The sequence below is a fragment of the Malus domestica genome, chromosome 10, assembly GCF_042453785.1.
Source record: "Malus domestica chromosome 10, GDT2T_hap1".
In the NCBI taxonomy this organism is placed as follows: domain Eukaryota; kingdom Viridiplantae; phylum Streptophyta; class Magnoliopsida; order Rosales; family Rosaceae; genus Malus; species Malus domestica.
The window spans coordinates 39,901,685-39,929,570 of NC_091670.1; the positions used below are offsets into that span (position 1 = coordinate 39,901,685).

Here is a 27,886-nt window from a genome sequence, read left to right on the forward strand (position 1 = left end):
TATTCGAGCGATATTCTAATCTAAACGAAGCTGAAACTGCGGGAGGAAAATCCGGACTCGTGTGTAGTTGGGCGAGTACGTTGCTCTAGCTAACTTGGCTATGCCCAGGTGTGTCGTTTTTGTTTATATTAAAGCATATGACTTGGTGACTGATAAAACATTGCCTTGAAGGCTTGAACTTATCAGCTGATGCTCATAAGTGTGTGTATCTTGAATCTTGACGGCAGTTAAAATGTGTTGAAATCGGAATTTGGATTTACAGGAATTTAAAGGGGTTTTAAGTGGTGGAGTTTTTCGTCTCTGGCCGGTATCTGTAGCCGTGATTGTATCTGCATAATCCTGATGCATTATGGTTTTTGTTGGAATTGTGCTATTTGGGATTGCAAATCTGCTTCTTCTCATGAACTGGAGTACTGAACTGCTAGAAATCTAGTTGAGAAATTACTGTTTGTTTCATTAACCTCAGATTGATATACTATTCGGCACTCCTCTGCCCGTAATCCCTGGTTCTGAGCTTGGCATGAGCAGCTGGTATGGTGACACTCCAGCCCCACATCTGTTCCGAAGGTTTAAGTCGGCATTTCTTTGTTCAATCTCTTTCTCAATGCACTTCATCTCCATTGAAAATCTGTAGAATGCCTCGGTGATCACCGTGTCAGCTGACCAGGTTGACAAGTCTTTTCTCCCCCCGATATATACCTCATCCGGTGAGTGCGTTGAAAGGATATCTATTACAGCCATGTACTTCGTTGCTTCAAATAAACCTGGCAGGGATGATAGAAAGTATTTCTGTGGATCTCTTATGAAAGCAACATACTCGGGATCATGCTCCTGCGGCAATAGTCTCCGCATGTGTGGTGGGCGGTTCGGGACATACCCACCATATGGATATTGCCCGTAGTTCAGTGCTGCGTGCTGTGCTGATGAGACCCAAATGATGGTGGTGAGTATGGAGATAAGATCATCTGGAGTTGAGAGTTTCGGCCACCAGCTAGCATGGTGAAGATCGCCATGGCCTACATTGATTGACTCGTTGTACCATGCCTGGAGTTCTGTATCACAATGAACCACACTTGCATCAGGATAGTAGTAATCGACATAGGTCCGAACCAATGTCTCCATTGCCGACCATATGAGGAGTCCATCCGTTGCATAAGGGTAATCTTCGACCAGTAGACGTATCCCGTGGACTTGGGTAGAGTCCGGTATTGCCATTCCTCTATGCAGAAATGATGATGAAGTTAGTAAGCTGCGCACTGCTGGAGATGAAGAATTTACAGTTCAGTGATGATAGATATATAAATTGAGAGAACTTCAACCAAACCTTCTGATCAGATCTGCAGGAAGGCCCTGAAGGTCAAAGCGCCACCAATCTCGATAAGCAGCACAACTAATCTCCATGCTGTATCTACCGGCACTGAAATCAGACTCGATTATCCCTCCAGCGTTGATGAGAAACTGACGGGCCATTGCATTTATCTTCAAGGTGTACCGCATGTGAGGACTGAGAAGCTTGTAAATTGGATGCATCACACTCAGCTGCCGGTGGGCTGCTATTATGAATGGCTCCATGCAGGCGTGAGTGCGTAACCTGGTTCAGTCATCAAGTTTCAGGTTGTGGCATGTTTGCATATTATAAAAAATTAAGGTAATCGGTGTGCATACCAGTGGTGAACCAGTTGATGAACGCAGGCGTCGTTGGAGCATACATGGACTTTACCGAGCTGCCAAAGCCAATTTGTTGTAGCATCAACTGGAGGAGTGAGAACCTGCTTAGATGGTGAAACTGAGTTGGTTGCAGAAGAGCTGAGTTCTATAGCAATAGGCTTTAACGTTCCCATTGACGTCAAGAACAAAATTGTACGCGTTCCATAAGCTTTTCGATCATTGAAAGCGTTTATTTGGTCCAGAAATGGAAGGAAAATGTCATGATAGTCTAGTACGAACAGTTTGTTTTCTTCTAATGCCTGCAACACAACCATTTATGCACTTTAGTGAACCTTTCATGTGTTTTACGTATGAAGTAATCCATGTCTTTCAACTATTTTTTCCTTCGTCGTCGTACCTGTTGTACGGACATGCCGTCGAGATGGCCTGTTATATGTTCCTCCTTGAGTGCCGATTCTTGTGAACCATAAATGGAGGGGTTCAATTTGCTTACAGGTGGGAAAACCGTGAGCCTTTCGATGCTCAGAGGGTTTATGCCGGCAATTGCTTGACGTCCGAATTCGTCGTCTTCCAACCCGGAAGATATTGCCCCTGAAATTGGAGTGAGATTTTAGAAACATTCATGGCTTCATGATCATGTTCACTCAAATAATATGATGCTTACGACATGACAATTTTGGACGTTCAAATCTGAGGAATTCTTGAACTTTGTTCAAAGGCTCTGGTGAAGACGTGTCTTTAAACAAACCAATTTCGTCTGAGGACCACTTGAAAACTTTGTTGTCGCCGGAAATGGTTGTAAGGGTAGGAATTATATGCCGGAGAATTCCCTTCAACTTTCCTAGCTCGAGAGCTTGCATCTTGGACTCTTCAAACTCTTCGTCTCTCGGCACGTAAAATGCCGTCGATTCGTTTATCGACGACTCTATTTTCTCATCTGTTGCATAGACATGTATGTCAAAAATAATCGTATAATGTTGAATACCCTTTTTTGGCCCAAAACAATTGAATTACCCTTTTATTGTTTCGCTAGGGAAATCAGTCACATTGTCGATATTTTGTTTTGATACTCTATCATGTAGGTCGATAGTTGGTAATCACGATAAAATATTGACAATGTGCCATATACGTGCATTGGTATCTGGTACCAGTCAATCACTCTCCTTACCTGTACTGGTTGGAGGGCGTCCGGTTCGACAACGTCTAGGATACGGATTCTTGTGGCCTCCAAGAATTGGTCGGGAGAATTCAACTCCCTCATCTGGATTTCCGATGTCATTGTAGGTGTCATAGTCGTATATTCTATCAAATGGCGTTCTAAGTCCTTTCCCATCACCCCTCAGCTGCTCTAGCTCCATCTCTCTCGGCTCTTTTAGCCCTGCTGGTGTCTCACTTGGTAGGTAAGCCTGCAAAATTACATTTACATATATCATACAAAGTCACATAAATTTTTTAGCCTTGAGTTATACATAAATTTTTTGTGCATAACATCTGCTCTTTAAACAGACACATAATGTATTGATACTAGATAGCATGTTGGCTACAATGATATTGACACATTACCAGTGACATAGATTAACATAAAGAACGGGTGTAAGTCGGACTAATGAGTATATGATCTATATAAATATAATATATATCTTGGTATTGTAATATGTGTGTGTGTGTGTGTGTGTGTGTGTGTGTGTGTGTGTATGTACCTTAGTAGAGAAGAAGATTCTTTTTGAGGACCCATCAGCTTGTTGAACCCAAGAGTTGCAGGCAATATGCACAACACCTTCTATGTTGACGCTATCCAAATAAATCTCCTCCTCAAATCTGTTACTCACTGTGATGGCTCCTGGCATCCCAAATTTTGAATCCACCATAAATTTAACTTGATAAGTGCTTTTCTGATCAGCACTTCCCAGTTTTAGATCCTTGGACCAATCTAGTACAGCTTCGTAGCTCAGTTTTGGCTTCGTTGATTCTTTGTTTGAAACAAGTTGTACGGGGAAAAGCCAAAATGAGGTTTCAACAAAAACAAACACATAAGAGAAAGAAAAGAAAATCCAAAATCCGCATACCAACAGATGCAATAGTACTTAATAATTTGTTAAATTGTGTTTGATTTCATATATCATCTTAAATAGTAATGCGTACGTTTGTTCTTAATTTAACCACTTGTATTCATTCAGGTGTGAGGCTTTATTTCATAAGACGTATAAAACTAGTGAGGCTCACACATGAGATCAAGTAATAAGCTTTCTTTACCTGGTTCAGTTTCAGTACTGACAAGCTGTAAAACAACACCCCGGTTGGAATGGTCATGGTTGCCGCCAAACCAGTGACGTATCATGTGTTGGATATTTGACTTCAGAGGTCTCCTTACAGTCACCAGCGCAGAGAGCTCCAAAGCCATCACAGGCTTTTCTGCTTCATCAGCAACAACAGATGAGGAGGACATTGACATTGTTACCATTTTATTGTCCCCTTGCCGAGCAACACCACGACGAACAGCAAATCGGGCTGCGCCAGCATCCTCCGTTTTGATTGTCTTCCTTTCTTGGAATCTCATTCTCTTTGTTGAAGGAAAGAGATTAATGGCAGAATAAGTATAATCCAGTGGACTTGAAATATTGTGAACATTGGGATTAAACATGCCCATGGTAATTGACATAACTATATATATAAAGTTGGCCTGGTATATATAAGGGTTTTGATTTTTAGGATTTCAAATATTTTCAGTTACTATAAATTTTGATCAGCCTACCACATCCAATAAGCTTGGAAGTTATGTTGGAGAACATGATCGCATATTGTGTTCTCCTTAATTTGCCAAATTACATAGCACTATACATTGAGAATGGAGATGTTTAAGTTGGATCAATTTTCTCTTTGTTTAAGCAAAAAATGATAAGAGAGATTAGAGATGCGGGAAACAAAATATGATGAAAAATAGACATTTATGTACGATTGGTCTAGGCACTAGTCTTCTCATGTGTGGTCGGTGAGTTGGGACATAACTAACCACCGTATGCGGCCAAAGTTTAGGGCAGCATATTCGGCGGATGTGATCCAAATTTAAAGGGACACCTCATACTTAGATATTTTCTGTTTGTTGTGACAGTTGTAAATTTGGTTACAACTGTTTTGTAACTAATCACTATGTTAGTGGTTAATCTAATGTTATTAGTCACTAAGCTTATTTAGCAAAGTGTATATAAACTTAATTGTAATTACTTCCTTACTAAGAAATGAAATACATAAAGCATTCTTTCTATCTTGGTATCACTCGCCTCTCTGCTTAACCGCCTTTTGATCTTCCTTTCTCTGCGATTCGATCTTCAAGTTCTTTCTCTCGATCTCCAATTTCTTCTTCTTCTCAGCAATGGCATCGTCAACTTCTTCGCCTATGCATCTTGAAATTGTTCCTCTGAATCCTACACCGATTGAGTTCGTCGCCCCCAATTTCTTTGCGATGAACCTTAATTCTTCCAGTTCGTTGATCTCATCGATCACAATCCAGAATATTAGTTGTGTGGTGCCTATGAAGCTATAGCGTGACAATTACTTAGTCTGGAAGGCTCTCTTTGCTTTGATTTCCAGGTGCTACAAGCTCGCTGGCATCGTTGGTGGTTCCGAGTTCTGTCCATCGCCTTATCTTCTTGATCAAACCGGTCGCACTACTGGAATTCCTAACCCTGCCTATGAAGCTTGGTATAAGAAGGATCAGAATTTTCTTATTTGGCTTAACTCTACTCTCTCTTTGAAGAAATCATTCCGTTTACTGTTGGTGTGACTTCATCTCGTGATCTTTGGCTTAATCTTGAAAATTGATTTGGAGATGTATTTGCTGCTCATATTCATCAACTCCGATCTCGTCTGCATTCTTTACACAAAGGTGACCTTTAGATTTCTGAGTATCTGCAACGCATCAAAGGTATTCTGATGCTTTAATGGCGGCTGGTTATCCGGTTTCTGATCATGACCTTATTGCTGTCATTCTTAATGGTTTATTTGATGAATATGAATCTTTTATTGACTCTATTATGCTGAGAATTTCATCAACCACTCTGGATGAACTGCATGGTTTATTAATCAACAAGGAATTGTTCATGAATCGCAAAACGAAAGGTGTTGTCTCTTCCTCTCAAGAACCTTTATAGGCCTTTGCTGCTCAATCTCAGGGTCTTCTCCTTCCTACACCACAATACTATTCCTTTCCACAAGCTTATGCTGCTCAATTTCACACTCCTCCCAGATTTCAGAACAATTGTGGCAAATGATTATTTTAGCGCAATAATCGTGAGATTGAGCAGCAAAGGCCTGTAAAGGTTCTTGAGAGGAAGAGACAACACTTTTCTTTTTGCGATTCATGAACAATTCCTTGTTGATCAATAAACCATGCAGTTCATCCAGAGTGGTTGATGAAATTCTCAGCATAATAGAGTCAATAAAAGATTCATATTCATCAAATAAACCATTGAGAATGACATCAATAAGGTCATGATCAGAAACCGGATAACCAGCCGCCATTAAAACATCGGAAATACCTTTGATGCGTTGCAGATACTCAGAAATCGAAAGGTCACCTTTGTGTAAATAATGCAGACGAGATCGGAGTTGATGAATATGAGCAGCAGATACATCTCCAAATCTATTTTCAAGATTAAGCCGAATATCACGAGATGAAGTCACACCAACAGTAAACAGAATGTTCTTCAAAAGAGTAGAGTTAAGCCAAATAAGGAAATTCTGATCCTTCTTATACCAAGCTTCATAGGCAGGGTTAGGAATTCCAGTAGTGCGACCGGTTTGATCAAGAAGATAAGGCGGTGGACAGAACTCGGAACCATCAACGATGCCAGTGAGCTTGTAGCGTCTGGAAATTGAAGCAAAGAGAGCCTTCCAAACTAAGTAATTGTCACGCTATAGCTTCATAGGCCCCACACAACTAAAATTTTGGATTGCGATCGATGAGATCGACGAACTGGAAGAATTAAGGTTCATCGTAGAGAAATTGGGGGCGACGAACTTGGCCGGAAAACGTTCTAACAAATCAGCTGTGTTCCGTCCAAACCACAAAGAGTTAGCCGTCGAAAAAGGTACCATTCTCTTCGTCTCGTTGAGAAGTGTGATTTTTATTTTTGAATCACTTGATTTCGTTGAGTATTGAAGAAGTTATGAACGTTTAAAATTTACCCAGTTTCTGGCGAGTTTTCAAATTTTCATTCGGACTTGTCAACTTGAGGCTATTTTCCGGCCATCTTTGGCAACCAATGGACTTTGAAATATGTATAATCTTATTCTACACTTTCCTATCTTCATTTTGATATATTATGGGTTGAATTTGGTTGAGAAATGATTGAGTTACGAAGTTTTGAAAATTGCGCAAACTTCCAGCCAAGAGCTTCGGGAGTTTTAACAGAGTTTTTAACGGAATGACCAAAATGATGGATGGTGGACAATCTCAAGACCAATTTTATCGATTTAGAATCTCAGGAACCAAAGTGATGAGTTATGCAAAACTCAGGGATCATTTTGACGATTTACCCTATTTAAAATTAAACACAAACAGTATCTGACAAAAATTGACCGCACGATGTACGATGAACGAACACAATTTACGAATTCCTGGAATCCTCCCAAAGAGGATCCGGCGAGGATTCCTAGAATTATAAGACAAAATAACCATGTAACACGTTTAGCATATTCTCAACAGTGGCCGTAGAGAACAGTACTCAATTAAATCGTACCCTGTGACTGTATGTCATGCATGCTCTTAGTACACTAACTGGTCTCCCTCTGTTTTCAGCAAAGAAACATAGAATAACTTACATGAAATAGGTTCACCGCCATCTTGACATCCCAATCTATTTATGTTGTATCTGTGCAGATGAATTTACGCATGGCAGTGTATTATTCTCCACGTAAGTCGTCGAAAGAACGAATAACAAAAATCAAGCACGACCAAATAATAATCATGGCATTGTATAATCCTCCATGTTTTCTTCGAACTATACAATACGACTACACTCAGAATTACAAGGCCTAAAGACCTTTTGTTCAGTATACAACTCAATACAACCAAGAACTGATCCCAACAGGGGAAGGCACTAACCTTGTGAAAAAAGAAAGCTCTTCATTCCTCAAGAACAAAAACTCGAAACAAAAACAAAAATCGAAATGTCGAAGGGATTATCTAAAACATAAGAATGTGAATGATTAATCGAACTATCGAAGTATTAGAATTCTGTGGTTTTCAATGCAATAAAAACTAATACCGAACAATGTCCTGAAGGCAATCGAAAAAGTGAGTGATGTTTATCTTCTCTTTTCCGGAGTAGATAGCCTCGGCAGAGCCTCCTTGGTCACCCTGGGCTGCCATCTCAATTAACATGTAGAGCTTCTTGATGGGCATCTAGAGAGTGACATAGATGAAAGTTGGATATTAACAGCGGAAAACTAAAAAAAAAAAATGAAGGGATGAAGAAAATTAAGGATGTCAAAGTTTACATCATTCAGTGCCTCTGCAGCCGCATCGATGTCTTCGTCAGCAAAAACATTCAACTGGGCTAGCACCTACAATTAGAAAAATGCCAGGAAATTAGGATATAGGTACGAAGTTCAAAGTTTATCAGTTTACAACATATTTGCTCTAACATCGTGATAGACATTCACTGAATCATATTTGGAAGGCGAGGACATTCACTTACCAACAACGTTAAAACAAAAAAAGCTGAAAATGTAAAGCCGAAAAAATAACCAAAATGGAAACAAAGGTATCGTTACCTTCTTTGCATCCTCCGTCTTTAGTGTGGGTACATTGTAAGTGACAGAAAAGGTATCACAAAAGCCGATTGAATCTAAGAAGCCCAATTCACTTGTTGTTCCAAATACCAGAAGTTTTTTCCCCTGAAGAGGAGAGAGGTTAAAAACAAATATTATGGGCATCCAAACTCCATAATCTTCAGAGATGCAAAAAAAATGTAATCACGTTCCAAAAAGTATGGCATTGTATAGACTCAGCTAACAGATATCCTAACAGGTGTCTTTAATATTCAATGAAGTCGAGGATAAATGACGAACCTTAGGAGGGAGGCGCTTAAGTAGGACCAACAATGTTTGAGATATTAAATTGGAAAACCTTGGACCAATAGCAACATACTCCAGTAACCTGCAAAGCAAATTAAAAAGACCAATTTATTCAAGATAAATGGTTGTTAAAGATTTTCGGAGACGAGCGAGTCACAAAAGTCAATTAAACTTAAAGCAGCAGTAATTACCTTTCAATGTCATCTAGGATAATGATGCTCAATGGTGACTTGTATGCATCCTCGAAAACCTATTCAGGAAATAACAGAAATTGAAACGAAAACAAAAGACATTCATCCATATGCGTGTGTATACACAAAAGGATTTTCAGTTAACAAACAGATCATCCCAGAATCCTGAATAATTTACAATAGTTGGGAAGTTGAATATTTGAGACATGAAAGTGACATCTCTATAAGCGAGCAAGAAGACAATACAAACCTTTACAATTTGTGCGCATTTGGTGCTCTCATGAAGACCAATCATTGTCTCAGCCGAGACCTATCCAATTAAAAATTCAAAAAAAAATTGTAACAGGAATAAAAAGAATATTGATTATTTGAAGACTGCAAATTCTTGAAAAGCATATTAATATGTAAAGTGAAACAAATAATCAGGGAGCTTACAATCTTGACGTAGGGAAAATCACTGTCGATCCCAACAGTAGCCGCTAATGCAGATTTACCACTGTCCAAGATGGGTAAAGTTCAGAATGCTCAAAGTAAACAAAAAGCAAATGAAAATAGGATAAAAATGCACACAACCATGCATACCTGCCACTCGGGCCTTCCAGAAGGCAAGTAACAAGTGGGCTTCCTTTGCTCAATTTAACTTGTTCCACTAGTAATATAGCTCTTTGATATATGTGCTTATGTCGATCACCACAATCCACCATGCCATTAAGTCTAGAAACCAAGCGACAAAACCATGAGAAAATAAAATATGAATAAAATTTTTAATAGGCTCCAGATTGGCTTCAGACTTCCAAAAAACGCATGACTTCATTTTAAAACCAGAGTCAAGATTTCTGTACTTTTACTAGGGCCTGTGCTTGCTAGCATGGTGTAATTTAATAAAATGACGAAACCAGATAAATAGCTGCCACATTTCCTATTACTCCACTGTTCTGAAGTATAATCTGAAGCCATACCTGCATCTTTGAAGGTCATCAGTGGAGGCTCCAAATGCAGGTACAATTTCTTGGAGTGCATGGAGGAAATCATCCATCGTAACCTTAATACTCTCTTCATCCACTGGTTTGGTAAGATCATCCAAACTTAGTTGTCTATTCAGAGCAAATGATACTGCACTTTTAACAACACCTTCAAGTTCTGCACCACTGTAGTTTTTCGTACGAGCAGCTGCAAACATGAAAGATATAATCAAACCCCTCCATCTCCTTCAAGGATACATAGGTATGGTTCAAATTATTGTCAGAATTCTTAAAGTTTCATGCATTAACAATTTGGAACATTAAACTATCAAAGAATATTCCAATATCAAGGTCATTGATTTTTAAAAACATTATACCCCTACTCAGCCTGAGTAAAAAAGTCTTACTGATGTTACAACTTTTAAGAAACAGAGGAATTGAATAAAAGGTGAAAGAGTAGGAAACTTTTTATATGTAGTGATGTAATCTTATGCATATGCCAAGATTACATCCAAGTAACAGATTAATAAGGATCTGGCAAGCATGTCACGTATGCACATACCAAGCTCTTGGAGGTTTACATCCGGGGAAAGAAAAGAGCTCTCCTTCATCTTGTTTGTATGAATCTGAAGAATCTGCACACGACCATTTTCATCAGGAAGGCTTATCTCAATTTGAACTTCCAAACGTCCTGGCCTACAAACAAGAAAAAGACAAAATTTAGATGTTTACTAAATAAACATGTTGTGAAAAGGGTTTGGAGAGAGGAGCACCTCAAAAGGGCTTCATCAAGCAAATCTTTTCTGTTAGTCATCCCAATAAGCAAAACATTATTGAGAGACTCCACACCATCAATCTGAAAAACAAGCAGTTTCAGACATATTGATGAGATTGCTTACGAACACAAATAAGATACTGGCCTAGAAAAGTTCGTTAGTTTTTGCAAGACTTAATAAGCACAATTGCAAATTTCACTAACCTTCGTGAGTAACTGGTTCACAATACTGTCATGAACCCCGGTACCATCTCTAGTTGATCCTCTTGACTGTATTGCAGAATAAAGCATGTGTTATAGTAAATAGCATAAAATATGAAACCTTTTGATCCAACTGAAGCTATGCAACTGTGATAATGAAGCATTTGGAGGTTATACAATACAGAAGAAACAAAAGTAGGTGAACAAGGAATCTTAGTAAATAGCATAGAGTAAGAAATCATTATACCTTACAAATAGCATCAATTTCATCAAAGATTATCACATGCAAATCACTCTGGTCTCCTGGGGAATTAAGGACATGATGACATTAGAAATTATTGAAAAACCAACCTAAGTGCACTTGACACACACACACACACACACACACACACACATATATATATATTTTTTTCATACCGCGAGCCCTTTGATCATTCTCGGCATCAGCAAATAGATCCCTAACATTTTTCTCCGTTTCACCAACGAACTTGCTCAAAACTTCAGGGCCATTAACAATCTAGCACAATTCACAAAAATATAAATATCATCAATTACCCTGCAAACATGCTCAAACAGCTTTGGAACCTTAAAATAATGTGCTAGCATCAAAATAATGTGTTAAATCATGATTCGGCATGGTTCAATGTTTACAGCTGGCAGAACTTAATCGATTCATTACCTAAGCCTGTTATGAAAAATGAGAATACAATATTGTTACAATGAGTACCTACTTAATTTCGTCTCAGTTTCAACTTTCACGTGTCATCATTTGGTAAGTCTTATTTGAAATTACAGCTGAAACTTAGAAAAGTAATCATTCAAACATTCATAAATTCTCAACTGTCCGGACCAATGAACAGAACAAATTCTTAGTCCTAAGAGAATTGAGTCAATTGACAACTCTCAGAAATTTGATTATTGAAAAAAAGGTGGATCAAGCTCCAAACCTTTGGTTCTTTCCCGTTCAACATCTTTCCAATTTGACGAGCCATGAGAGTTTTTCCAGTACCAGGGGGCCCATAAAGCAGCATACCCTTTACATGCTTGATCCCTAATCTGGAACATCAAAGTCCTTCCATTAAGGAGCGTGGTATAAAGATAAACCAAAAAGATATCAGTGCAGTTTGAAGAATTAGTTATCTTACTTATTTGTCACGTGAGGAGGGAATACACGGGATGCAAAAGCTCTTCGAAATATATCTGCAAACTCAGCACTTAAGCCACCAATTCCAAGTGTTTCAAGATTAAACTCCTTGTGCCTGAAAATGTTGCTACTTGCAGCTTCACGCTGATTTACGATCTGGAGAACAAAAAAAATTTAGAATATCAAATTTGAATACATTATTTTATAATGTATATACTATTTAAAACGTTCTCCTGAAAATGGCCATCATATCGTGACTTTGATATATGCAGCTAAAAAAAAAATTGATCAAAGGTGCAAGTACAAAACTATTCGTCATTGCAAGACCTTCTCGACCAAGTATGAAGTGAGTCAACCAATTTAATATATGATTTTGTTTTTTCCTATTGTAAACACATGGTCATGAAAAACCTATAATGATAAGTTGATAACCATTACCAACTACATGAAGTTACTTTTTCTGAACATAGAATAAGGATCTACTTAGCCTGCCTAGACAGTGATACTAAAATATGTCATACAGTCCTTTCCACCAGTTAAAACTAATTGGTCTGACATAATTTGACAATTTATAGGAATAAGTAAAGATTAATATCAAAATCTCACCTTTATTCCACTTGCATTTGATGTCTCGAAGATGAAATATGTATCATTCACAATCATCCCTCTTTCAATACCGTTATTGGACTTTTCTTGTCCCTCTACTGCTGCTTGATTGACAGTAAAAATGTAGTTAATCCCGAGAAACTCAAATGATACTCTTTGTCCAGCCGTCATGACCTGCACATAATAAGGCCCAATGTTTCAAAAACTCATGACCTTCAGTATAGGTAATATATACTGATAGGAAAGAAGGGGCGGGGGGACTGAATGAGAGAGGATCAAACAAGCAAGTCAGGAAATAAGAACACAGCTGATTTTTCAAGCAAAATATAGCTGAAGTTTGCATCTATTTTAATTGAATTAGTACTTGACCACTACAGCCTAACCAAAACAATTTAGCATGAGTTGGTTTTATTCTTTCCTTAATTTAATAGTAAAATTCATACACACATTCAAACGATAAGGAATCTTCATTTAATGATATACGTAATCAATTCGGTAACCTGCCTTGAGAAGATCATGTTAGAAATTCGAACAACATTGGTTTCATTATTTGGTCAGCGGGTGTGCAAATAAGCATATGCATACGATCCACAATAAAGCCATAACAAGCATGAAGAACAAGTAACCTGGTTGATAAATCTTTTTTTAAGTTGGGCCGACAGACGAACAGCATCAACCTACAACACAATGCGGAAGCTCTTCAGAATCCCCAATGCTTTGAATGGCATTTGTATTTCTAAACAATAAAGTAAAATTCAAATCAATATGCAAATACCTGTTCACTCTTAGTGCCCTTTTTCACAAACTCCAAATCCAGCGTGAGCAGCGCCAGACTGAAATCCTCCGGCGGAACAAACCTAAATTAGGGATTTCAAAAACACAATTAGAAACCTGAAAAAATATCGAAACCTCAGCTCCGAGCCAGTGATCCTTTAATTGATTGAGGGCCTGACTAACCTGCTAACGGAGACTGAATCGCCACTAGAAACCCTAGCATGCCGCCTTTGGATTGCGTTTAGCGCAATGTGGCCGCTCTGTATGCTTGGATGACCGGTTTCTTTCAATTAAGGCCACCAAAAAACACAACATAAAATTCACACCAACTCCAAGCAAATGAATTTTCAAAAATTCGAACAAAATTGTAACAATTTCACAATTAATTATAATCAAATCAAAGAAAGATCGAACAAAAGGGGTGTGATCGAGTATTGCCGGATTGCAGGGAAAAATTGTATGAAAACTGTAAAGATAATCAGAAATCGTGAAGATCAAAAGGATATGAGACGGTGAGGACGAAGGAGTCGCCGACGGAGGCTAGGTTGAGCTTAGTGCCGGGGATGGCGAAGTTCTGTAGATCGGCGGGGGAGCAGTAGGCGAGATTGGTGAGAGCGAGTTCTGCAGCAGGGGTGTTGGTGACGGTCATCATCACCCCTGGACGAGAGGAGGAGAAGCCGAACCGGCCGGCCATTTTATGATCGGAGACGGAGAGAGAACTTGGTGGACGTTTTCTGGTTCCTTTGGTGGTAAGAAATGGAGAGGATGAAGTTTCTTCGAATTTTTTTTGCTTTAGATCGGAAGGAGACGGTGAATTTTGAATTTGTGGATTTTTGTGTCTCTGGTGGCCCAAATAAAGCCCAAAACAACAGCTGGATTTGATCGAACTTTGTCGGTCCTTTTAATAAGCCTTGTAGCCCAATCCCAAATATTAGCGACCAATTGTGTGCCTTTAAAAACAGGAATAGAGACATTCTCTGGATTTCCTATTTCGGAGCTGACAAATCGAGTAATTTAGATTTCGGATCACTTATTTCAAATTTTACAACCCTCATTAGTTTATCTCTTTGGCTTATCTCATGAAATACAAGCGACCAGATCTCTCTTTCTTGAATTGTTCAGATAACTTGAGACATTAATTTTGGATTGCGAGGTTCGTAGAGGATCTGGATTTAAAAATGAGTAACAGAGGATTGAAGACACATTTAAACCAATTATGTGCTTTTAAATGAGTAATGTTAGGTAAACTAATTTTTAAACCAAATTTGTAAATCATGAAATATATCATTAACATAAAATAAGTACGTTAATTAATACTTAAGTAATAATTTGATCAATAACAATATGTTATATGGTTTATAGAATTTGGTCTAAATAGTTGATCGCTCTAAAATAATGCTACAAACTAATTTTTTTTTTTTGGTCAAACGATAAATTTTGTTATATTAGATGTTAGATTAATCATCGACGAGATTCGAACACATGCTGTGACAGCCCGTCCCTAATTTTAAGAATTTTTAAAGTTTTAATAAAGGATTTTACAAAAATGCCCTTTGAGGCACGCACATCATTCGAGGTTAATCGTTGTGTCGTGCCATCTAAGATTTGTTTTCTTGACATATCCTCGTAGTACTCGTCGTTACGGACGCGTGGGTGCAGACGGTTCGTGATTTGGAGTTATATTGAAGAAGTTATTAACGTTTGAAATTTGGAATTTTAAGGAATTATAATTTTAGTAAAATATAGAAATTCTTTTATGAAATGGATGGCTGGGATGAGGGAAAGGTTTTTGGTGTGTGTATGTGTATGAGAAGAAGAAACAGAAAACAGAAAAGAAGAAGAGACTGGGCAGAAATGCCCAATCGGAGAAGAAGAAGATGAGAGTGAACCAGAAGAAGGGAGAGGAAGAAGTTGACCAATCAGGGGAAGGAAAGGAGGGAAAGGAGGGAGAGTGGTGCACGGGGGAACAGGAGGAATGGGTCACCCTTGACCCGCGCGACCCAAGCTTCCAAATCGGCGGGTTTTCGCTGTTTTCGTCCAATTTTCCGACGAATTGAGTCAAGGTACCACTCCTAATCATCATCTAGGCCTTCCCTCTTCACGTTTCACCCCAAGAATCATTGAATTTCGTTGTGATTTCGCGAAGAACACCCCCTACGGGTGCCGCGACCCTTTTGTTTAAATTCTCCAAATTTTGAAATGTTTTCTTTCAATTACTAACACCTTTAGCATTCCTTTAGGACCTAGAACAAAGCCCAAGAGGTAATTGAGGCGTTGGAACAAGTTTGAAGGTCGAATTGGAAACACCCAAATTCTAGGGTTCTTCACGGTTTTGGTGAAATTGAAGCACTTCCAGGCCAAATTGGCCTTGGTCTCAGGTATGAAAGTTGTTCTACTCATTGAGATCTTCAAATCTGCAAATTTTGGTAATTTTTGGAAATAGTTGAATTTTCCGGCGAGCCGGGGGCGGCCAACCGCCACCCGCGGCGGCGCGTGGCCAATGGCCCGCCAATGTCATTATTAGCTTGTGATTAAGGTTCTAGGTTCTGTTTTGATAATTGATGGACGTAAATTGAATAATTGAACCTAAGTTGGTTACGATTCGTGGTTAGGTGAAAATGTGAATTGACGATCCGACCGTTGGATCGTCATCAAACTTTGATACGTTGTAATACGTAATATTTGAGGATTATAGGAACTTACGGATTGGGAATCCGATTTACGGATCTTCCGGAATTGAAGTTGTAAGTTCATAAAGTAGAATGTTAACCATCACTTAGTTTTGGAAATTGACGAAGATCCGACCGTTGGATGGTAATGAAATTTTAGGATGTTGTCCTAGAGGTATATTGTGGACCTCTGGAAGTTACGGATTTGAAATCTGAATTGCAGATCATCCGGATCGAACTACGTAGTGACGTGTCTTATATAAGTTATGTATTCTATCGGCAGAATTTCTGAGGTTGGATTTGATTGTTGTTCTAGGCGCTAATCGTCATGACGCCTTGATGTACGGTGCTAGGGAGTTGTGGGCGAACTCCAGGTGAGTGGGCAGTTTTGTTTTTGTATTACCTTTATACTATTGATTTTTCCCAGAAAATGAATTTATATGAAGATATGCTTTAAAAATGCCATGCATAGAATTATTTGGAAAATGTGAATTTCATATGAGTTATATGATTGATATATGATGCATACATGTTGCATGGTGCTGTGGAGGCACAGGTACGTCAGGTGAGTTCATTATTCATTTAATTGATTGATGTTTCGATGTTTGAGCTCATAATCTGCACCCTAGGTGTTAGTGCTTATATTATTCACCACACCGCACGCTCGCCTTGGATCCAAGTAGGTGGATGTCGTACAGACCATGTGAGGGTTCCGACATGCCAGTCGTACAGACCATTAGAGGGGTTCCGACTGGTGGGTGACCTTAGATATGCGCGCTGATGATATGATGAGAGAAGCACTAGAGCGTATTTTACACCTTTCATCGTATAGACTACCTTACGTAGTTCCGAGTGATGTGCAGAGTAGGGCCGTATAGGTCACTGTGGTGACTCCGGCTTAGTGAGATATTGAGCTATCGAATTAATCGTATAGGACCAACTGCAGGGTCTCCGATTGATTCCTTATTTCACCTGATTTATATTTTGATTTATGGCATGGCATGATTTTCTTGAAAAATGTTAAAGATTTGGGATTCAAGCTTTGAGATTTCATATGGTTATATATATATATATATATATATATATATATATATATATTTCTGAAAAGTGTTAAAGGTTTGAGATTTGAGATTTTTGCTTATATATATGTTTATATATATGCTATTTTCTGGGAAAGTATACAGGTTTTACGGTGAGGGGTTAGAAATGTTTTAAATGAAAAGTTTTCGAAAAACTTTGTTTTACTGACCCACTCAATTTTGTTTTGCGCCCCTCCAGGTTCAAGTTAGCAGAGCTTTGGTGGCCACGAGGAATCCAACGGTGTTCTGACAGAATTCACAAAAGTAGGACTCACCCTCGGGTGTGTTATCTTAGTAATTGGAAATTTTTTTTAAAGCTTCCGAACTGTGTAAATGGTTACGTCACTCTCACGTGACGGCCAGCACGCCCTCCTTCGGGACGGGGTGTGTCAGTTGGTATCAGAGCCTAGGTTGCAATTCTGGACATCTTGATAATTTCCTAGTGTCTTCTGTCAGAACTATACCGCCTCGTAGCGAGCCACGTAGTTCGGATGAGCCTAATTTCCCGGATATAGTAGTTTAGGGGGAAACTATTGCCATTGTGATTCAGTCTATTATCTAAAGGGACCTTTTGAGACTGGTTATAAGTTAAATTTGAATCCCTTTAGGGATATGAAGGACCTAAGGGAGCAGATTGATGGCTTAATCAATTGGGAAAAGGCGTTTCAGATTATGCAAGGTTAAGGGAATTTTCCTCCCGATAGGTAGGTCGAGATGATTACCTAGTTTTTGAGTGATGAATCTGCATTTTGATGGAGATAGGAATGTTATCCGACGATATCGGAAGGACAACTGTTTGGAAGTTGTTTAAAGAATTGTTTAAGAAAAGTTCATTCCCCCGGCATATTGTGATGGTAGTAAACAAGAAATTGCAATTGTGAGACAAGGAAAATGACGACGGATGAATATTATAGAAAGTTTACAGACTTGCCTTGTTTCCATTCTGATGTTGTTAATTCGGTCGAGGTGTTATGTCGTTTTTGGCTGGATAATAAGAAGAAGTTGCGTTCTTTGGCGACCACTATCCATTGTACTTTTTACCAAGAGTTTACGAGATGTTGTTGGGCTTTGAAGACTTTGAGAATATGATCAGCGAGAGTAAAGAGGAATAAGAAAGGAATGAGAATCAGAATAAGACGATAAAGTTAAAGATTCGTCATATCAAAGACCTCGGAGGACTCAGAGCTTGAAAGGAAGTGAAATTAGAGCTAATTTTCCCAGCTTAGGTTTTACTGCCACTGGTCAGAGGCGAATTGATAGATTTACTAGTGATCCCAGATTTCTGAGACAAGATGACTCTGGTAGAGGAAATGTATATTTGTGTCAAGCTAGATTGCTATGGGGAATCAGTTAATTTTTGTCGACCTGGATGACCAGAGGTTACTTTTGGGGGTAAGTAAAGTGGAGTGAGTTATGCCATTATTCCTGTTGAGAGAGCAAAGAAGATTGTTATCAAAAGGCTGCCAAGATATTGAGTTCATATGGTGCTAAATGATGTTGATCCTAATAGTATGGAAGATGTAAAGATGGTTAGACATTTTCTTGGTGTATTCCCAGATGCCTTACCTAGATTGCCGCCAGGCAGAGATGTGGGTTTTATTATTGAATTGTTTTTAGGTACAAATCCTATGTTAGAGATTGGTTCAGGTTGAGTTAAAAGTTCCATTCAACTTATTATATCACATTGGAAAAGCTCCGGTTTATTTGTGAGGAATAAAATGGACATTAAGGCTAGGCATTGATATTAGGTAATTGAATCGGGTAACGATTGAGAGCTGTTATCCATTGTTGTGTATTGATGATTATTTGATCAGCTCTGAGGCGCCTGGGTACTTTCTGAGATTGACTTGAGGTCTGAATGATATTAGTTGAAGATTAACAGTGAGGATGTTCATAAGACTAAATCCAGGACTCGTTATGGTCATTTCAAGTTGGGAGGCCATACGGAGTGACGAATGCACCTGCTACTTTTATGAGTTTGCTGAAGGAAGTATTCCAGTGATATCTGGACCGGGTTGTTATTGTTTGCCATTGACGAGATTGATAAGATTAGAGCAGTGCATGCTAGATATTTAAAGTTGGTGTTGCAAAGATTGAGGGAACGTTGATGTATGCTAAGTTTAGCAAATGCTAATGTTGGATAAATTAATTATATCTACTTAAGGTATTCAAATGGATTCTTAAAAGAGTAGCAACGATTGAGAATTTGGAACAATTGCGAACTGTGACTGAGGTTCAGAGTTTTCTCGGATTAGCAGGATATTGTCGATAGTTCGTCCAAGATTTTAATTATTGCTTCGCCCTTGGCGAGATTGATGAGAAAAGAGGTTAAGTTTGAGTGGGATAAAAAAAATTGTGAGTAGAGCTTCAGCAAGTAAAGTATTCCCTCACTCATGCATCTGTTTTCGCACTCCCAGACGATAGTGGTAATTATGTGGTCTATAGTAATACTTCTTTGAATGTACTTGGATGCGTGTTGATGCAACATGGTAGGATGATTGCCTATGCTTCATGGCCATTGGGATCTCATAAGATGAATTACCCTAATTATAATTTGGAATTAGCAGCTATCATCTTTGCTTTGAAGATTTGGAGACATTGTCTTTATGGGAAGAAAAGTGCATGATTGTTACAAATCAAAAGAGTACCCAATATCTGTTTATTCAGAGGTATCTTAATCTTAGGCAACAAAGGTGGAATGAGTTGCTTAGTGACTATGATTGTGTGACGAGGGTGGTCAAGCTAATGTTGTGGCTGATGCATTTAGTAGGAAGACCCCAGTGAGAATTAATGCTTGGTACGCTTGCTATGTTCATCTTCTTGTGGATTTGAAATCTACTGGAGTAAAGTTGAGTATCAAAAATCGAGAAGAAGCCTTACTTGCTAATTTCTAAGTTGGACCCATTTGGTAGATCGTACTCGATACTCGAGCGTTTGACGAAGAAATTCAAGAATTTATTTAAAGCAAGGAATAACGGGAAAAAGAAGGACCTTAGAGTTAGAGAATCAGATGGCAAGCCTATGCAAAAGAACAAAGTGTTTATGCCTAATGGTGTGGAATTAAAGAAAGCAATTTTGACGATGTACATTATTCCACTTCTACAATGCATCCCAAAAGTACTAAGATTTATCATACCATTCGTTCATGTACTATTGACGGGTATGAAAAGAGGAATGGCGAAGTATGTTAGTAGGCGTATCATCAGTCATCAGGTTAAAGCAGAAAGAAATAAGTCTTTTGGATTAATGTAGTCATTTCCCATTCCACGGCGGAAATGAGAGAATATTACTATGGATTTCGTGGACAAGCTTCCTCGTATACAAAATAGTTAGGTTGGAATTTGAATAATAATTGATCGACTGGTGACGTCAGCGTATGTTACTTCAGTATGAGAACGTCAGACCATATGTGATCATCGAACGAGTCAGTGAAGTTACGTACAGGCTGAGTTGCCTCCAGAGCCGATGAAAGGGCATGATATGTTTTATGTTTCGATACTTCGACATTAAACCTCATATCCTTCACGAGTGATACCTTCTCAACCTTTGGAAGTCAATATGGATTTGACGTATGATGAGGAGCCAGTGCCTATCTTGTATTAGAAAGATGATGTACTGAGAAATAAGACTATGAGTTTGGTGAAAGTTTATGCAGGAATCTTTCAGTGGAAGAAGCTACTTAGAAGTCAAAGAATCGAATGAGAGAGATGTGTTTCGGGCTGTTTCATGGATATTAATGGATTGTAAAGATTGTGTAAATTTCGAGGACGAAATTTTTGTAAGGTGGGTAGATTGTGACAGCCCGTCCCTAATTTTAAGAATTTTTAAAGTTTTAATAAAGGATTTTACAAAAATGCCCTTTGAGGCACGCACATCATTCGAGGTTAATCGTTGCGTCGTGCCATCTAAGATTTGTTTTCTTGACATATCCTCGTAGTACTCGTCGTTACGGACGCGTGGGCGCAGACGGTTCGTGATTTGGAGTTATATTGAAGAAGTTATTAACGTTTGAAATTTGGAATTTTAAGGAATTATAATTTTAGTAAAATATAGAAATTCTTTTATGAAATGGATGGCTGGGATGAGGGAAAGGTTTTTGGTGTGTGTATGTGTATGAGAAGAAGAAACAGAAAACAGAAAAGAAGAAGAGACTGGGCAGAAATGCCCAATCGGAGAAGAAGAAGATGAGAGTGAACCAGAAGAAGGGAGAGGAAGAAGCTGACCAATCAGGGGAAGGAAAGGAGGGAAAGGAGGGAGAGTGGTGCACGGGGGAACAGGAGGAATGGGTCACCCTTGACCCGCGCGACCCAAGCTTCCAAATCGGCAGGTTTTCGCTGTTTTCGTCCAATTTTCCGACGAATTGAGTCAAGGTACCACTCCTAATCATCATCTAGGCCTTCCCTCTTCACGTTTCACCCCAAGAATCATTGAATTTCGTTGTGATTTCGCGAAGAACACCCCTACGGGTGCCGCGACCCTTTTGTTTAAATTCTCCAAATTTTGAAATGTTTTCTTTCAATTACTAACACCTTTAGCATTCCTTTAGGACCTAGAACAAAGCCCAAGAGGTAATTGAGGCGTTGGAACAAGTTTGAAGGTCGAATTGGAAACACCCAAATTCTAGGGTTCTTCACGGTTTTGGTGAAATTGAAGCACTTCCAGGCCAAATTGGCCTTGGTCTCAGGTATGAAAGTTGTTCTACTCATTGAGATCTTCAAATCTGCAAATTTTGGTAATTTTTGGAAATAGTTGAATTTTCCGGCGAGCCGGGGGTGGCCAACCGCCACCCGCGGCGGCGCGTGGCCAATGGCCCGCCAATGTCATTATTAGCTTGTGATTAAGGTTCTAGGTTCTGTTTTGATAATTGATGGACGTAAATTGAATAATTGAACCTAAGTTGGTTACGATTCGTGGTTAGGTGAAAATGTGAATTGACGATCCGACCGTTGGATCGTCATCAAACTTTGATACGTTGTAATACGTAATATTTGAGGATTATAGGAACTTACGGATTGGGAATCCGATTTACGGATCTTCCGGAATTGAAGTTGTAAGTTCATAAAATAGAATGTTAACCGTCACTTAGTTTTGGAAATTGACGAAGATCCGACCGTTGGATGGTAATGAAATTTTAGGATGTTGTCCTAGAGGTATATTGTGGACCTCTGGAAGTTACGGATTTGAAATCTGAATTGCAGATCATCCGGATCGAACTACGTAGTGACGTGTCTTATATAAGTTATGTATTCTATCGGCAGAATTTCTGAGGTTGGATTTGATTGTTGTTCTAGGCGCTAATCGTCATGACGCCTTGATGTACGGTGCTAGGGAGTTGTGGGCGAACTCCAGGTGAGTGGGTAGTTTTGTTTTTGTATTACCTTTATACTATTGATTTTTCCCAGAAAATGAATTTATATGAAGATATGCTTTAAAAATGCCATGCATAGAATTATTTGGAAAATGTGAATTTCATATGAGTTATATGATTGATATATGATGCATACATGTTGCATGGTGCTGTGGAGGCACAGGTACGTCAGGTGAGTTCATTATTCATTTAATTGATTGATGTTTCGATGTTTGAGCTCATAATCTGCACCCTAGGTGTTAGTGCTTATATTATTCACCACACCGCACGCTCGCCTTGGATCCAAGTAGGTGGATGTCGTACAGACCATGTGAGGGTTCCGACATGCCAGTCGTACAGACCATTAGAGGGGTTCCGACTAGTGGGTGACCTTAGATATGCGCGCTGATGATATGATGAGAGAAGCACTAGAGCGTATTTTACACCTTTCATCGTATAGACTACCTTACGTAGTTCCGAGTGATGTGCAGAGTAGGGCCGTATAGGTCACTGTGGTGACTCCGGCTTAGTGAGATATTGAGCTATCGAATTAATCGTATAGGACCAACTGCAGGGTCTCCGATTGATTCCTTATTTCACCTGATTTATATTTTGATTTATGGCATGGCATGATTTTCTTGAAAAATGTTAAAGATTTGGGATTCAAGCTTTGAGATTTCATATGGTTATATATATATATATATATATATATATATATATATATATATATTCTGAAAAGTGTTAAAGGTTTGAGATTTGAGATTTTTGCTTATATATATGTTTATATATATGCTATTTTCTGGGAAAGTATACAGGTTTTACGGTGAGGGGTTAGAAATGTTTTAAATGAAAAGTTTTCGAAAAACTTTGTTTTACTGACCCACTCAATTTTGTTTTGCGCCCCTCCAGGTTCAAGTTAGCAGAGCTTTGGTGGCCACGAGGAATCCAACGGTGTTCTGACAGAATTCACAAAAGTAGGACTCACCCTCGGGTGTGTTATCTTAGTAATTGGAAATTTTTTTTAAAGCTTCCGAACTGTGTAAATGGTTACGTCACTCTCACGTGACGGCCAGCACGCCCTCCTTCGGGACGGGGTGTGTCACATGCCGTCATGCAAGGGTCAACTTTACACCAAATTTTAACTCTTTTATAATAACAACTCTAATAAAAGTGCTTTCGCATAGAAGCAATTGCATTCATTTAGATGTACTTTTAAAATAAATGAAAGTGTTTTTGATGAAAATATTTTTTTAACCAGTCCTTAGTAAAAATATAAGTAATTCTTGAAACACTTAAATACTTTTGAAATCTAAAAATATTTTTTCTAATAATACTTTCAGTCAACAAATTCCAAACACCAGCCCCGGTGACCAACCGGAACATCGGCCACGGCCACCTCAAAAACCCCAAACCGAAGCGAAAGCTTAAACCCTAGCCCTGAAAGGCCGAAGGCAATCTCAAAAACGCCCAAATTCAAAAACCAAGGCCAGCATAACGTCGGTCATGGCGACCCGACGGGGCCTCCAAGCTCTGACCCGCCACGCCTCCGCCCTCTTCTCCATAAACCCTTCATTCCACTCCCTCCCAACCCCACCTATCCTCCCCATCTACCAACCCCTCAAATCCCTTACCTCCAATTTCTCTCTCATTTTCTCCAACCCCGATCCCACTCGCTCGCTTACCCGCCATTTCTCTTCGAAACCCCGAATCGGCGACGTAAATGAAGACAATGATCACAGTGACGATGATGAAGATGAAGATGAAGATGACGATGACAGTGAAGGAGTTGGGGACAGTGAGGACGAGAGTGCGTACCGCTGCAGCGGTTCGAAAAGAGAGTATACTCCAGAGGAGAAAGAGGTGGAGGCTGCCGCCATTGGGTACCAAGTGATTGGGCCGCTTCCGAGGTCTGATCGGGTTTTCAAGCCCTATGAGCCAGTTTTTGCCGTGGTTCAGGTTCGTGTGTAGTGGAAATGGAATATTATCTTTTGGCGTTGAATGAGACTGTTGGATTTGTAGAATTGGGTTTTGATCAATGTGATTTTGTGTGTTGTAGGTTGGTTCACATCAGTTCAAGGTTAGCAATGGGGACTGCATTTTTACCGAAAAATTGAAATTCTGCGAAGTGAATGATAAGGTTGGTACAGATTAATTGTTGTGGGTGTGTGTATTTCGGTGTTACGATGACATTGTTTGTTGTAGATATGTGTGAACTTTATGAATTGATCTGGTATGTTATGGCCCGCTTACAAGTGGAAATGAATACCTTGGTGAGATCTTAGACTTGGAAGATGAAAACTTTGCACCGGTATTGGTAAATATACTAGACTAGGAAGATGGTTTTGTGATCAGCATTGAGGGCTTCCTTAGTTCGAAGTACTAAAATTTTGATGTTATTTGGTTTTTGTTATCTTTTAATTCTATCCTTTCCGGGTTGTTTTGTAATAGGTCTTGGGATGTCTATCTCAGAACTTAGCTAAGTATACGAAATGAGAACCTTTTTGAAGATCAAAGTCTTGTATTATTTCATAAATTTTTGGTAGATGCAGTCTTTTAATTTCATATATGAACTCAATTGTTTGTTCTTTTGAATGGTTGTCTATTGCAGTTAGTATTGAACAAGGTTCTCATGCTGGGTACAAGCAGTCAGACAATAATCGGTAGGCCCATATTACCAGACGCAGCAGTTCATGCCGTTGTTGAGGAGCATGTAAGTGTGACACCACAGCATTGTTTCTCTTTTCTTACCCTGTGTATACCTGGGTTTCAATGGAAGATTTATTTTTGCTTGAGAGGTTTTTCCCCATAGGCTGAGGGTGGGGAAAAACCTATGTTGTCTAAAGAAACTAAATTTTGAAAGAAAAAGGGTTTAGGGTTTAGAAAGCAAACTATAACTGGTTTAGGGTTTAGAAAGCAAACTATAACTTACTTTTCAAATTGTTTTTTAGAAACTCTGCTTCTTAAACTTGTAACGCGGAAGAAGAAAAAGGTCATTGTTGTAATCAAGCTTCATAACTTGTATACCGTGCGCTAATGTAGTGTATCACATATTGTTAATTTCACCAAATTCTTTATAGCCGAAAATAGTGGGATAAGAATTTGACTGGCACTTTACAATATATATACTTTGTTTCTCTTCAAATTTGGAGTTTATATTCGTATTGTTCCTTTTTCTCATCTCAGGCATTAGATGCAAAGGTAATTATATTTAAGAAAAAGAGGAGGAAGAATTACCGTCGAACCAAAGGACATCGCCAGGTAATTATTTTCAGAAATCCCTTGTCCGAAGAGTCACAATTTCTTGTCTTAGTACAATGATTATCATTTTTCTTGGCGTCTCTTTTCAGGAATTGACTAAGTTGAGGATAGTTGATGTTCAAGGGATTGAGAAACCAGAGCCTGTAGTCACTGAAAAGCCTTCAAAGGTACCTGGAAAGAAAAAGGAAAAGGTTGCAGCCGCTGCTTAGGATAGACGTTCACTATCGCTGAACATTAGCAATAGTGGCACTCCGTTCATAATGCTGTGCTTTTACGGTGAGCATGATCAGATTCCTCTGTTGCTCCATGCACATTTTTGGATGTCATTCAAAATAGAAAATTTAGAATGGAACCCGGGGGGTAGTTGTTGTAGGATTTGTGTCACAAATCTTCGCCATTCTGAATTTAGAAGTGCAAAGTATGAAAAACCCTGAGCTGATTGAATCAGTTTTGTTCCTCATGGTCTTAAGTAATCTTTCCTTTGTGCTCGATCTTGACTCTTCTAAGACGTGAACGATGATGCAACTCGTGCATGAACCACGAGAGCGTTTCTTGCACAATTCCTTGTATGGCATGTCGCTGTTTTGTTCTCGTGTCATATATGGATGTTGGTCGAAACTTAGATTGAATCGAAAGTTGTAAGTTTTATTGGTCGAAATTAAGATTCAAGTTGTATCCTTCTTTTCAGCTGAATGAAGAGTATGTGAAACACTAAGCTAATACCTTCTTGCAGCTTCACTTTTTGTTAATGTGTGATTTGTTTTTGGTCAACTTGCGGAACCTTGATAGTGCTTTCTAATTTGGACTAGTACATCCATGATCCACCAACATTTAAAAAAAAAAAAAAAATCACTAAGGTTAAACTAACTTAGACCATTAATTTCCGAGCTGCGCGGCACTTTCGGACCTTTTTGGATTAATAGATTTGTACTTCATTTTTAACTTTTCACACATTTTTAATTTCCGACCATCGGATTGAATGAATTGAAGAAGATTGAATAACAAAAATTAATAAGCTATTTGAGAAGTAAAAAGAGGTATGTATATATCACACCCTACTAGGTTTTATGTTACGTCAATTCAAACTTTGTCGATCTCTTTAGTTGCTACCTTATGATGTAATCAGATTCTTCAGTCTAATTGTTGTATATTTCTATGTTGAAGCTAAATATATGGCAACCAAATTGGGAAAGGATTGTCTTTTGATTTCTGTTTTAAATTAATCTAGATTGCGGGAAATGAATTTGAATTCAGGTGTATAGGGCGAGTACATCCGTTGTAGCCAATGTAGTTAAACCAACATCTTAAGAGGAAGGATTGGCTTTAAATTCATTTTACATAAGCTTATATAATCCATGGATGGAGAGAGAAGGCCGAGACTCGAATCCTTCTCATTACTCAAATAATGATGTAAAATTTCGTTGCGAATAATGGTGTAAGTGAAGACTAAGCAAACTGCAATATATATATATATACACACACACACACGACGGATTTGTGATAGTTCTTTACTTAATTTTTTACATACGTTTTTGAAGGTTCATTTTATAATGTATTTCAACGATTCAAACCGTTTATCTTTTAGGTCTTCCCTTAAATATCATATCTACCAAAAATCTCCAAATCTAAAACCATATGACTATTAGGTTAAGTGTTTAGGGTTTCTTTGTAGAATCGTATTCGTCTATTTTCTTCACTACAAATGAATGTCACTAAAAATGTATGTCTTAATGGTTTTGGATTTCTCTAATTTTTTCCAATGATAATATATGAATCATATTCTAAAAGACAGACATGATTTTGGATTTCTCTAATTTTTTCAATGATGATAAATAAATAATGTTCTAAAAGACAGACAGTTCAGATCGTTAAAATATATTACATGGCAATTCTCACAAAAAACACACACACACATAGACATATACATATACATATCTGTTTCGTTGACCCAAAACTTGATCAGGATGATACCCATCACTTTTGGTCATTATACCACTTCTTTGTCTAAGGTCCCACGATCTTTTCAAAATGCATTCCTGTGCATGCCAGTTACGTTAAATCCCACCACCATAATAGTTTGTAGCCTGTAAGAATTTGGTTTTCTTTCTCTTTTCCGGTTTTCCCTTCTGTTTATG

The 27,886-nt window shown here is 38.6% G+C and overlaps 3 protein-coding genes across 10 annotated transcripts; 1 reads left to right on the forward strand and 2 right to left on the reverse strand.

Moving 5' to 3' along the window:
- Positions 1-142: 142 nt before the first annotated feature.
- LOC103446404 (linoleate 13S-lipoxygenase 3-1, chloroplastic-like) lies at positions 143-4,554 on the reverse strand. Its single transcript, XM_008385512.4, has 8 exons — positions 3,922-4,554; positions 3,369-3,637; positions 2,837-3,074; positions 2,333-2,605; positions 2,066-2,259; positions 1,666-1,967; positions 1,325-1,591; positions 143-1,219 (listed from the first exon to the last, which is right to left on the reverse strand). Exons 1-8 carry the CDS (start codon positions 4,325-4,327, stop codon positions 463-465), a joined length of 2,706 nt encoding a protein of 901 aa, XP_008383734.2. The 5' UTR covers positions 4,328-4,554; the 3' UTR covers positions 143-462.
- Positions 4,555-7,625: 3,071 nt separating this feature from the next.
- Positions 7,626-14,340, reverse strand: LOC103446406 (vesicle-fusing ATPase). Its single transcript, XM_008385514.4, has 21 exons — positions 13,905-14,340; positions 13,582-13,677; positions 13,400-13,481; positions 13,251-13,301; positions 12,625-12,798; positions 12,020-12,174; positions 11,822-11,930; positions 11,292-11,391; positions 11,122-11,177; positions 10,878-10,943; positions 10,672-10,754; positions 10,461-10,594; positions 9,896-10,106; positions 9,519-9,650; positions 9,372-9,432; positions 9,187-9,246; positions 8,937-8,995; positions 8,740-8,827; positions 8,443-8,565; positions 8,167-8,232; positions 7,626-8,071 (listed from the first exon to the last, which is right to left on the reverse strand). The coding sequence occupies exons 1-21, from the start codon at positions 14,090-14,092 to the stop codon at positions 7,928-7,930; spliced, it is 2,238 nt and encodes a 745-aa protein (XP_008383736.1). The 5' UTR covers positions 14,093-14,340; the 3' UTR covers positions 7,626-7,927.
- Positions 14,341-15,192: 852 nt separating this feature from the next.
- On the forward strand, positions 15,193-26,471 carry LOC103446407 (large ribosomal subunit protein bL21m-like). 8 transcript variants are annotated; one of them, XM_070805642.1, is made up of 10 exons: positions 15,193-15,461; positions 15,639-15,776; positions 16,384-16,441; positions 22,438-22,495; positions 23,403-23,467; positions 23,834-24,449; positions 24,550-24,630; positions 25,102-25,203; positions 25,677-25,751; positions 25,841-26,471. In XM_070805642.1, the coding sequence occupies exons 6-10, from the start codon at positions 23,997-23,999 to the stop codon at positions 25,958-25,960; spliced, it is 831 nt and encodes a 276-aa protein (XP_070661743.1). In that variant the 5' UTR covers positions 15,193-15,461; positions 15,639-15,776; positions 16,384-16,441; positions 22,438-22,495; positions 23,403-23,467; positions 23,834-23,996; the 3' UTR covers positions 25,961-26,471. The 8 variants fall into 8 exon arrangements, with proteins under 8 accessions (XP_070661743.1, XP_070661747.1, XP_070661742.1 ...); XM_070805646.1 differs by lacking the exon at positions 15,193-15,461 and having other exon boundaries at positions 16,351-16,441; XM_070805645.1 differs by lacking the exons at positions 15,193-15,461; positions 15,639-15,776; positions 16,384-16,441 and adding exons at positions 21,287-21,516; positions 21,693-21,830 and having other exon boundaries at positions 22,405-22,495.
- Positions 26,472-27,886: the final 1,415 nt, after the last annotated feature.